Here is a 10,146-nt window from a genome sequence, read left to right on the forward strand (position 1 = left end):
AATATAGGCAGTGGAGAGGTTGTTTTATGGATGATGCTGATAACTAGAGAATAATATTGATTGTGTTTGGTCATAAAATAAATTGAGGTCGTGGATATATATTTTATTATAATGATTTAATCATTGCAACTATGCTCGTATAATGATTTTTTGAAGGAGTGTTTGATAACATACGTTGCAACAATCATTGAATTGGCTTTAATCAAAGGCAAAGTAACTAATTAACATGGGCATATTCTACTAAACTCATGGCAGAAATATATGTAGAAACTAGAGTTCGAATTCCGGATTCTCCACTTATTCACCTTAAAGTGAAAGTCTAGTCACTAAACTACTTCATAAGAAAAAATCACAAGAATCTAGTCATTAAGTTTCTTGATAAAAAAGTAAACCACAAGAATCTAAAGATATATATAGGTTTCGACGTTTCGTTACAAGACCAAAAGAAACCACAAACCAACTTAGTGCCTGTTTGGATGGGTGTGGCTGTGAATCACTATTTGCTTGAAATCACGGCAAAAAACCACTTTAAAGTAGAAGTTCCAATTCTCAGCTTCTTAAAATCACTACAGATTTACATTCAATAGTGTGCAGATGTGCTTTTGATTCATCAAACGCCACTACAAACATGCTATTAATAGATTAAAAAATGCAACAACTGCTAAGCCTTTACCTCTGATCTGGAATTTGTCAAACAACAACTTCTTCAAGTTTCTTTCTTCTTCCTCTCCCCATTTTCAATAGCATTCAGCAAAATTTTGGCACCGTGTTTCTCCAACACAGGTTTTCCATTCATGTCTTTCATTTGAAGCTCAAGATTATTCACGTAGAACCCATCGTCTCCACCTTTCCGATGGCACGTTACCTTCACCGTACACTTCACCATCTCCGTATAATCCTCAGATAGCCCCGGCATCATGGTCTCATACACTACCTTAGTCTCTAAAGAGGCTGAAACATGTTTAGCCGAAACAGGTTTAACACTAGAACGAAACAAGCTCCCTGCACGCTTTCGATAAGGCTCCATAACCACCCAACTCAACCTCAAATTTTCTTTCAAGTATTCCTCGCACCCCTCTTCCTTTACATGAATATATTTAAACTTCAAATAACCACACGGAGAATCATACTTACTATATACTTTATAAGGAACATCCGGGTAACATTCTTTTATGCTGTTAAAGTCAATAGATGCAAACAAAGGTTCTCGTTCTCTCAGTAAACATACATGAAACATGCAGATGAAAAAATACTCCGGAGGAGGAGGAGGAGGAGGAGGATGATTACGATGGTGAATGGCAGGGAACGCGTCGGAGAAGAAAGAACGATAACCACTGGAGAACTCGGCGATGGTCTGCTGAATAGGAAAACAAAGCAAGGAAGGCCAGGTGGAGGTGCAAGTGTTCCACCATAGATCCTCGTTACCGTTGCAGATCATGTGGCGGAATTCAGAAGACACCGAGGATAACACGATCAGGGTTTCACCGTCGAGGCGTGGAAGAATGTGAGTTAGAATGATGTCGGGATATAACCTACTGAAATTATTCATGATGGGTGAACCGTGAACGACCAAATTGTTGATGAAGCAGCTAGGTTTTCAACTAAGGTTTAGAGGGGGACTAGAGAAAAATTATTAATGACGGGTGAAGGAATTTTGTTGTATTGAGGCAGTTAGGTTTTCATGTTAAGAGATATATAGGCATCAGGGGGCAAGAAGGTGACTAAATTTTGATTTTGATTAAAAATATAAATATTAAATTAAATATTTGTCAATATTTTTTTTTTTTGAATTTTTTTTTGAAAGGAGATATTAGTCAATATTTTTTTTGACCGAGATGTTTGTAAATTTTAAATTATATAAAACAAACTCAATAAATCATTTCTTAAAAAAAAAAAAAACTCAACAAACTATATTTATCTTTTTCAAAAACACTAAGATCTAACAAATATAAATATAAAATAAATTCCTTGTGTAAAAAAAACAAATATAATATAGATTCTTATTTTTTTTAATGAAACTAACAATATAACGGTATTATAGAAAAACTTGTTCATGGATATAATTGAAATAATGATGAAATCAGCCCAAAATCCTCTATATAATTGAAATAATGAAAAAGCCAGTCCAAAATCCTCTATTTTCTTTATATCTAATAGCGAAAAGACGGGCACGTCTTTCCGCTCTTTTTATTACGTTAATGTTTGAAAATTATGAACGGTATTTTTTTATGAAATTTTGATTTTGATTAAAAATAAAAATATAAATGTTTGTCGCTTTCAAGTTATGACAAACCAAATCAACCATGATTATCTATTTCAATGACATTAACAATATAACAAAAAAAATATGATCTAATCCTTAAAAAAAAATATAAATTCTTTTTTTTAATGACACCAACAACAATCTTTATTATAGAAAAAATTGTTTAAGGGTATAATTTAGATAATGAAAAAGTAAGTATAAATATACTCAGCTAGTTTGTTACACTTTCTAAATGATAAAGGAAAAAATTAAGCATGTGTGTGTATATTCATATAGTGTTTGTTACATTTTTTTAATATTTAAATTTATTTTTATCAATTTATTACATATGTTATTTGTATTGAAAATTGAGTGTATTTTTGAAAAGAGAAAAAGTCAACCCTAGAAACGCTAAATCCGTACACAAATGACACTTAAAAAAGAACAGAGGGGTAATATTTAACGCTAGTAAAAGAGCTTATTTTTAGTTTTATTTGACAAAAACATATTTGATCATAGTATATGTCAATATTGACACATTTTCTTACATACAGTTAAGAACAATAGAAAATCAGATAGACAGACACGTTAGTGTCCATCTATCCGTTAGTATATAATATACAAAATCAAAAAAATGTGATTTGGAATTTGGATAGGAGTTGAGGAAAAAAACACCATTTCAAAAATTCGCTTTTAGATAATGAATAAATTAGTAACAAATAATTTAACATTTTTTGGGTAATAAAAAATATATTCTTGACTCAAACCCAGCCAGACGAACAGGTGTCACGCAACATTTTTTGGGTAATAAAAAATATATTCTTGACTCAAACCCAGCCAGACGAACAGGTGTCACGCATATGATATAATATTATTATCTCAAGCGTTCACGCATAATGTGTACCTCAACGGCACACCTTTTAAATTCATCCTCTAGTTATATAAATACTATTAGTGTGTGCCCTCTCCTATGTGGGACATTTTTTCAATTGACACATACATTAGTTCTATCCAACTGAGACTTGTGTTTAGTCTTCCAACTCCACTCAATTTCAACTAATGTTCAATAACAATATGTTTTTTTCTCCGTTGGTTAGGGATAAAGCAATTATCAACTAGCTTGTCATGTATCCTTAATTTGAACGATCATGCATGCATTTACATTGGTTTTTCTTTCTTGAAGTTATTTATAGAAATGTAAACTCTAGTATGTATTGTAGGATAAGAATTGAAAGCAGAACTTGTAACCCTTTGATTTGAATGTAACATATCATTACCAGACTCCTTTCTTCTATTTAATGTTCTTTAAAAAAAAACAATTTCTATTCCTTGCAGCACTCCCCTGTGAAGATTGATGAGATATGTATTCCAGTTTTGCACTTGCTAGGAGTTTTTCAATTGTTAATTTACTAAATTGATAACATAATTTATGTAGTATCTCTCAACTGAATGTGGCATGACTATAATATTCAGAAAAATGTTACTTGGAAAGATTGTTCTTAATTCCTCTGTTAAACTAGAGAACTTGAGAACATAATAACTAGAAACATGATTCAATTTCCACCTAAACATTCACAAAACTAAAAGCACTTCTCTTGACCCAATATATTACAGATTATAACCTCTTATGCAATGGCAACTTCAACTGTTTTTGATTTTGGAGGTGGAGTATGCTTCTCTACATTCACAGTCAGAACACCATTCTCACATTTGGCTGTGATTGCTGACACATTTGCATTCTCTGGCAAACGGAACTTCCTCAGCAGCTTCTGAGGTGCTCTCCTCTCCAGTCTAATGTACTTGCAGCCTTCATCTTCACCGTCTTGTCGTTTTCTTTTTCCATTGCTCTTTATGACAAGTGTGTTCTCATCTTCAATTGTCACCTACAGCAAGACAGACATTCCATGAGCACAAAAAGTAATGTGTATGTTCAGGGCCGTATTTGAGACAGGACGAAGAGGGCGACCGCCCTAGACCTAAAAAAATAAGTACGAAATTTGGGCCCAAATTCTTTTTTTAGGGGCCTATTAGGCCTAAAAGAAATTGCTTAGTTTTTTTATTAAGTTTGATGGGTCCATTAGGCTTAAAAGAAATTGCTTAGCTTTTTGTATTAAATTTGATGTTTATATATATTTATTATTTAGTATCCACATTGTAGGTTCGTCCTTAGGCCACCAAAATCTCAGAAACGCCCCTGTGTATGTTTGAATGCTACACTTATGAACTTCTAAATATCACTTGCCACTATAAATTTGCCAATACTATAGTCTATGTGAGTTTGACAACTTCTAATGAAATTGTCGATCTCATCGATAATTTTGAATAACGATGAATTCAACAAAATCAGCGAAGAGATCGAAAAATTTCATTACAATTTGTCAAACTCACTATGAATCCAATCACCAAAATGTGTCAAATTACATGACTCATTATAGTTTTTGTCAAAATCACGATGACACACTGTAATTCTACCAAACTGACTGTGACTCCAAACACCGTATAATCACTACTTGATTATGGCAAATCACCAGAAATCTGTGCATGCTAATACTCCTTAATGGTGAGTGAGAAAAGTACCTGAATTTCAGATTTGGAGAGACCAGGAACATCCATGAAAAATATATACTCCTTAGGAGTGTCCAAAATATCCACTGGGATACTAGAAGCCTTTCTACTCTCACGATTCTCATGATCCCTTAAAGGAGTTTCATGAACATGATTCAACAAATTGTTCACTACACCACTCAAATCCATGTCAAACAAAGTCATCTTCAAATTCAAATTCACACTCCACACAAAACAAAACAAACTAAATGTTGTATAATAATGACGTAGAATCATATCAAGTATTAATAACAAATAATCACAACTAAAAATAAATCAGAGAACAAGTGAAACTTATTGAATTTGGTTGCCGACACAGCTCCATCAAAATCTTCGCAAACCAAATTGGAGGAAACCTGCAAAACAACACACTGTTAAGTAACCTGAGGCGTGACATAGTCACTGTCCTTGAGGATTTTATCCGCCTCATAAGCGCATACCCTCCCAGGATACAACAGTTCTTCCCCGTTATGAATCATAAGCGGAGGTGACAGAACAGCTCAAATATATCTCAGATATCAAGAGATATAACCCATAAACTCAATATTTGGATGAGGGAAAATAATTTTGTATAGGTATATGAAGTGAGGGAGTATGCATGTACTATATGCAGATTGATCATTTTCTATATCTTGCGTATTGCTCAAAGCAATATATATAAGCTATATACAAAATGACCGTAGCACAATAATAAACGTGGGAGCATTAAAATAGCTTCTTTGAAACAGTCCTAGCATAAATATAGGGATATTAGAAAGGCTAGTTTCCTTCATGAATACGTTTGAGAATTAGTCAACAGAATTTATATCCAAAATGTATTAATTGAATAAGCAATAAAAAGCCTTAAAAATAGCTAATAAAAATAAGTAACTGAAGCACGTTATAGTGATGCCAAGACCAAGTAAAACCAAGGCAAAGTAATTGAAAAGTAAGTTCCACAAATCATGGCAACGTGATATTCTGCCAAACGAGCTTCTTATGAATAAGTCAACAAAGCTAATTTTCTCAATAAAATTAATTAAACCATTTTTATAATAAATAAAAAATAAATAACTTTTGAAATATCTCAAATATACAACAATCCCCCACATATTTCAAAAGTTAAAATAAAAGGTTAAAAAGAGTTTTTCTGGGTAAACATCGTAGATGTAATGCATCGGAACGGTATAGCAAGCTATGGAACCCGTCCTAGACTAATAAGACTTAACACACAGTGAATTGGTTTAGCAAGCTATGGAACCCAAGACACTTGTTGTATGTTAGAGGTCTCATAATCACACTACACCCCCACAATTCTTGCTGTTACGCGGTTGTGCGCGAATAGGCCATGCGCGTGCCTGGTATTCATGAGTGCTCTAGAGACCCGCCACGGTCTCATGCAAGCGGCCCCACTTGACACCCATATAGGCGATTTCATCAAGTGTATGCTGCAAGTCATACACCACCCATAAGGGATATGATAATCGTTGAAAGCATTATAGCTTATCCTCTCAATATTGCAGTGTCTAGCACTTTCTCAAATACACCATAGGAAAGAGACAAGATTAAATTTAGCGCTAGCAGAACTAACATGTGACTTGTTCTTACCACATTGAACCTTCTTCATGGGATCTCCAATCACAAAGGTTGGGTTCCTATCACATGTCAATTTCGATTGGCTTAAGTCTCAATCCCCTCGATGCTCACAAATTTATTTCATCCCAGGGGCTTTGTTTAGTAGCTACTTTATACACAAATGATGAATACAATTTTCTTTCATCATATAAGATTGACTAAGACGTCTCTAAGTCAATCAACCTCATATATTTATCAAAGTCTATAACAATAAACTTGATCTCTATAATTATATTTATACAGGTCTGCTTGAATGACTTCAAGCGACAACATCCCTTAAAATAATTCTACATTTTGATTTATTCTCATTGAAATTTTCATTTCAATTAACATCATTGCATCTTAATGCAAAATGGTTCGTCAACTCTAAATAATATTTCACATATTGTTAAACTGACTTCTTTGATATACGTCATCAGATCTACTTAGATAAATTCTAAGCGACAACCCCCACATTGGGAAAATATAACTCTATTTGTGGATTTATTATACAGGTCTACTTGAATAATTTTCAAGTGACAACAATTCCACAATGAAAAATAAATCCGATAAATGTATATTTTCTTATAAACAAATTTTAAACATCATTGTATTATTTTAATACAATGGCTAATTTACAATATATCATGCTATATTTCTTGGTATCTCTGAAAATATCTAATTAGTCTGATAAATGCCACAAAATATATATAATACTTCATAAATTATATTATCAAAAAAATTTGCTTATTGAGAGCATTTCTTTAGTAATAGTGCATGACTCTATCTCCTGCCAAAGAGAAACTTCCCTTATGGATAACAACAAATTGCAACATTTTCTTTCCACGTAGAGTTGTTACATAACATGGTATTAAATCTCAACATAGAATATGAATGCAAAAGTAAAGAAAACTATGAGCAGTATGCAACAACCGTTTATTTCATTCCACTACAGTACCAAAGTAAGATAAAGAAAATATCATGCATTCTTCAGTTCAGCAGATTAGCCAAAGAGTCTAAATAGAAAGTCTAAAAACACAAACAGAGCATTCACAAAAGCATTTAGCAAATTCTTGATAAAATTTCCATTTTGGCAAATACAATGGTTATATACTTTCATTTTGACAAACCAAACCAATTTTATCTTATGTCTATATTCTGATCACTATCCCAAACTCAAGACGAAAGTATTAATATTAAGGTGATTGACTCCAAACCTTCCACAAAATTCATACATACACATGTCATGCTCTTAAACAAAAATCATATGATAAGTCCATAAACCAGTAAAATTTCATTGAACCAATATTATCTAACAGAATTATGAGTAACTAATTTAGTGGCAAGAATATGGGCTAGAGAAATGTGAGATTCAAACAACAAGCAGTGGCACGTAGTAGAAAATTAGACCAACATGCATCATAAAATTCTCACATGTAAGTACATCTTAATTAGTCTCTCGTCATCAATAATTTGTCTGGTTGAAAATGGATTAATATAATCTATTAAACAAAGTTATTAATTCTTTTAGAGACTCAAATGATTACATTTTCCTTTAAACAAAGGAAAGACAAATACAAAGCAACCAGATATACAGCTAAATATAGAGACAAATTTTTCTTAAACATTATAAATTTTCAGTGTGTCCAAAAAGGATTCTCTATGCCAGAATTGAGAATTTAAAAATCCCGGAAACTACAAGCATAATTCAAACAAATATCATCACAACACCAACAGAATGATAAAGGAATTGGAAATGGACACAAGGAGACTAAAACAAAAATTAAAAAGAAATAGAAAAACCTGGTTTTGTGCCTCCCCTTTTCTCATCTCCAGGGATGGCCAATTGCACCTGGCTCTCATAAAATTTTCGCTTCACTAAATATTGAATTCTGCAAATCAACTGCTAGGTCTGTATACTTTGGCCATTGAATCCTGAATTGTCGTTCAGAAGCATACACCAAGCCTCAACATCAAGTTCTTGTTTTGATACCATGTCCTTGTCGGCTCTTGTGAGTTGAAATGTTCTCTCCACGCACTGCACTGGTTTGGTACCATCAGTTGGAATACTGGTTGTGGCCAACTCTACATAACAAAGGATGAGATACTGAAACCCAAAACGGTATGCAATCTGATTCAGAAATTACCACACAAAAATTTAATTGATAAAATCCTCAAGATTGTTGTATAATAATGACGTAGAATCATATCAAGTATTAATAACAAATAATCACAACTAAAAATAAATCAGAGAACAAGTGAAACTTATTGAATTTGGTTGCCGACACAGCTCCATCAAAATCTTCGCAAACCAAATTGGAGGAAACCTGCAAAACAACACACTGTTAAGTAACCTGAGGCGTGACATAGTCACTGTCCTTGAGGATTTTATCCGCCTCATAAGCGCATACCCTCCCAGGATACAACAGTTCTTCCCCGTTATGAATCATAAGCGGAGGTGACAGAACAGCTCAAATATATCTCAGATATCAAGAGATATAACCCATAAACTCAATATTTGGATGAGGGAAAATAATTTTGTATAGGTATATGAAGTGAGGGAGTATGCATGTACTATATGCAGATTGATCATTTTCTATATCTTGCGTATTGCTCAAAGCAATATATATAAGCTATATACAAAATGACCGTAGCACAATAATAAACGTGGGAGCATTAAAATAGCTTCTTTGAAACAGTCCTAGCATAAATATAGGGATATTAGAAAGGCTAGTTTCCTTCATGAATACGTTTGAGAATTAGTCAACAGAATTTATATCCAAAATGTATTAATTGAATAAGCAATAAAAAGCCTTAAAAATAGCTAATAAAAATAAGTAACTGAAGCACGTTATAGTGATGCCAAGACCAAGTAAAACCAAGGCAAAGTAATTGAAAAGTAAGTTCCACAAATCATGGCAACGTGATATTCTGCCAAACGAGCTTCTTATGAATAAGTCAACAAAGCTAATTTTCTCAATAAAATTAATTAAACCATTTTTATAATAAATAAAAAATAAATAACTTTTGAAATATCTCAAATATACAACACTAAATTCTCTGTTTGATGATTTTAATGATGAATATTTAAGGATGTTTTTGTTCGGTGAGAAGCTTTTATTTTACTTTTGGATATATATATAATATGATAGAAAATGATAATGAGGGAATAAAGAGAAAGTTCGAGAGTGATGTCCAAAATTCTAAATGTTCCAGAAAGATCTATATATTGTAGGCATGGCAACAATACCCGTCCCCGTGGGTACCCGCCCATACCCACCCAAAGTTGACGGGTTTTCCCCGCTTTGACTGGGTTTGGGTATGGGTATGGGTTTTCCCCGATTCCAAAATACGGGTATGGGACGGGTAACGGGTATATAGGTACCCACCCCGAACCCATACCCATACCATACCCGAATGTATAAAATTACTTTTTTACCCCTTTTTTTATATAAATAGAAACGCAAGAGCAAAACCCTAGATCTATTTCATTCCTCCAGTGTCCAGAGCGGCCGAAATTGCTTCTGTTCTGCATTCTCTCTCAACACGCAGTGCTGCTCACTTCTCATCCCATTCAACGCTCAGTGCTGCATTTTCTGGGTTCATTTCTGGCTTCATTTCATTCACAACGTTGCTCACTTTCATTCATTTCTGGATTCATTTCATTCACCCTATAACAGTTTTGTTTTGTATATGAATTGTTTTCA

At 33.3% G+C, this 10,146-nt stretch overlaps 2 protein-coding genes across 2 annotated transcripts; both read right to left on the reverse strand.

The window, feature by feature from the left end:
* Positions 1 to 706: 706 nt before the first annotated feature.
* LOC146897289 (F-box protein At2g27310-like) lies at positions 707 to 1,549 on the reverse strand. The gene has a single exon (XM_085736402.1). It carries the CDS (start codon positions 1,547 to 1,549, stop codon positions 707 to 709), a length of 843 nt encoding a protein of 280 aa, XP_085592528.1.
* A 2,161-nt stretch (positions 1,550 to 3,710) lies between these two features.
* LOC146897290 (HSP20-like chaperones superfamily protein) lies at positions 3,711 to 9,602 on the reverse strand. The gene is made up of 3 exons (XM_085734593.1): positions 9,490 to 9,602; positions 4,820 to 5,050; positions 3,711 to 4,125 (listed from the first exon to the last, which is right to left on the reverse strand). The coding sequence occupies exons 2-3, from the start codon at positions 5,009 to 5,011 to the stop codon at positions 3,868 to 3,870; spliced, it is 450 nt and encodes a 149-aa protein (XP_085590719.1). The 5' UTR covers positions 5,012 to 5,050; positions 9,490 to 9,602; the 3' UTR covers positions 3,711 to 3,867.
* Positions 9,603 to 10,146: the final 544 nt, after the last annotated feature.

This window comes from Medicago sativa, chromosome 8 (assembly GCF_051527215.1).
Source record: "Medicago sativa cultivar Bolivia chromosome 8, Bolivia_mono, whole genome shotgun sequence".
Lineage (NCBI taxonomy): Eukaryota > Viridiplantae > Streptophyta > Magnoliopsida > Fabales > Fabaceae > Medicago > Medicago sativa.

What these genes read in the sequence shown, in the direction of transcription:
- LOC146897289 (XM_085736402.1), bottom strand. Translation starts at nt 1,549, where the DNA reads ATGAATAATTTCAGTAGGTTATATCCCGACATCATTCTAACTCACATT.
- LOC146897290 (XM_085734593.1), bottom strand. Translation starts at nt 5,011, where the DNA reads ATGACTTTGTTTGACATGGATTTGAGTGGTGTAGTGAACAATTTGTTG. An exon ending in TCTCCAAATCTGAAATTCAG is followed by an intron (nt 4,126 to 4,819) that starts GTACTTTTCTCA and finishes GTCTTGCTGTAG; the next exon opens with GTGACAATTGAAGATGAGAA.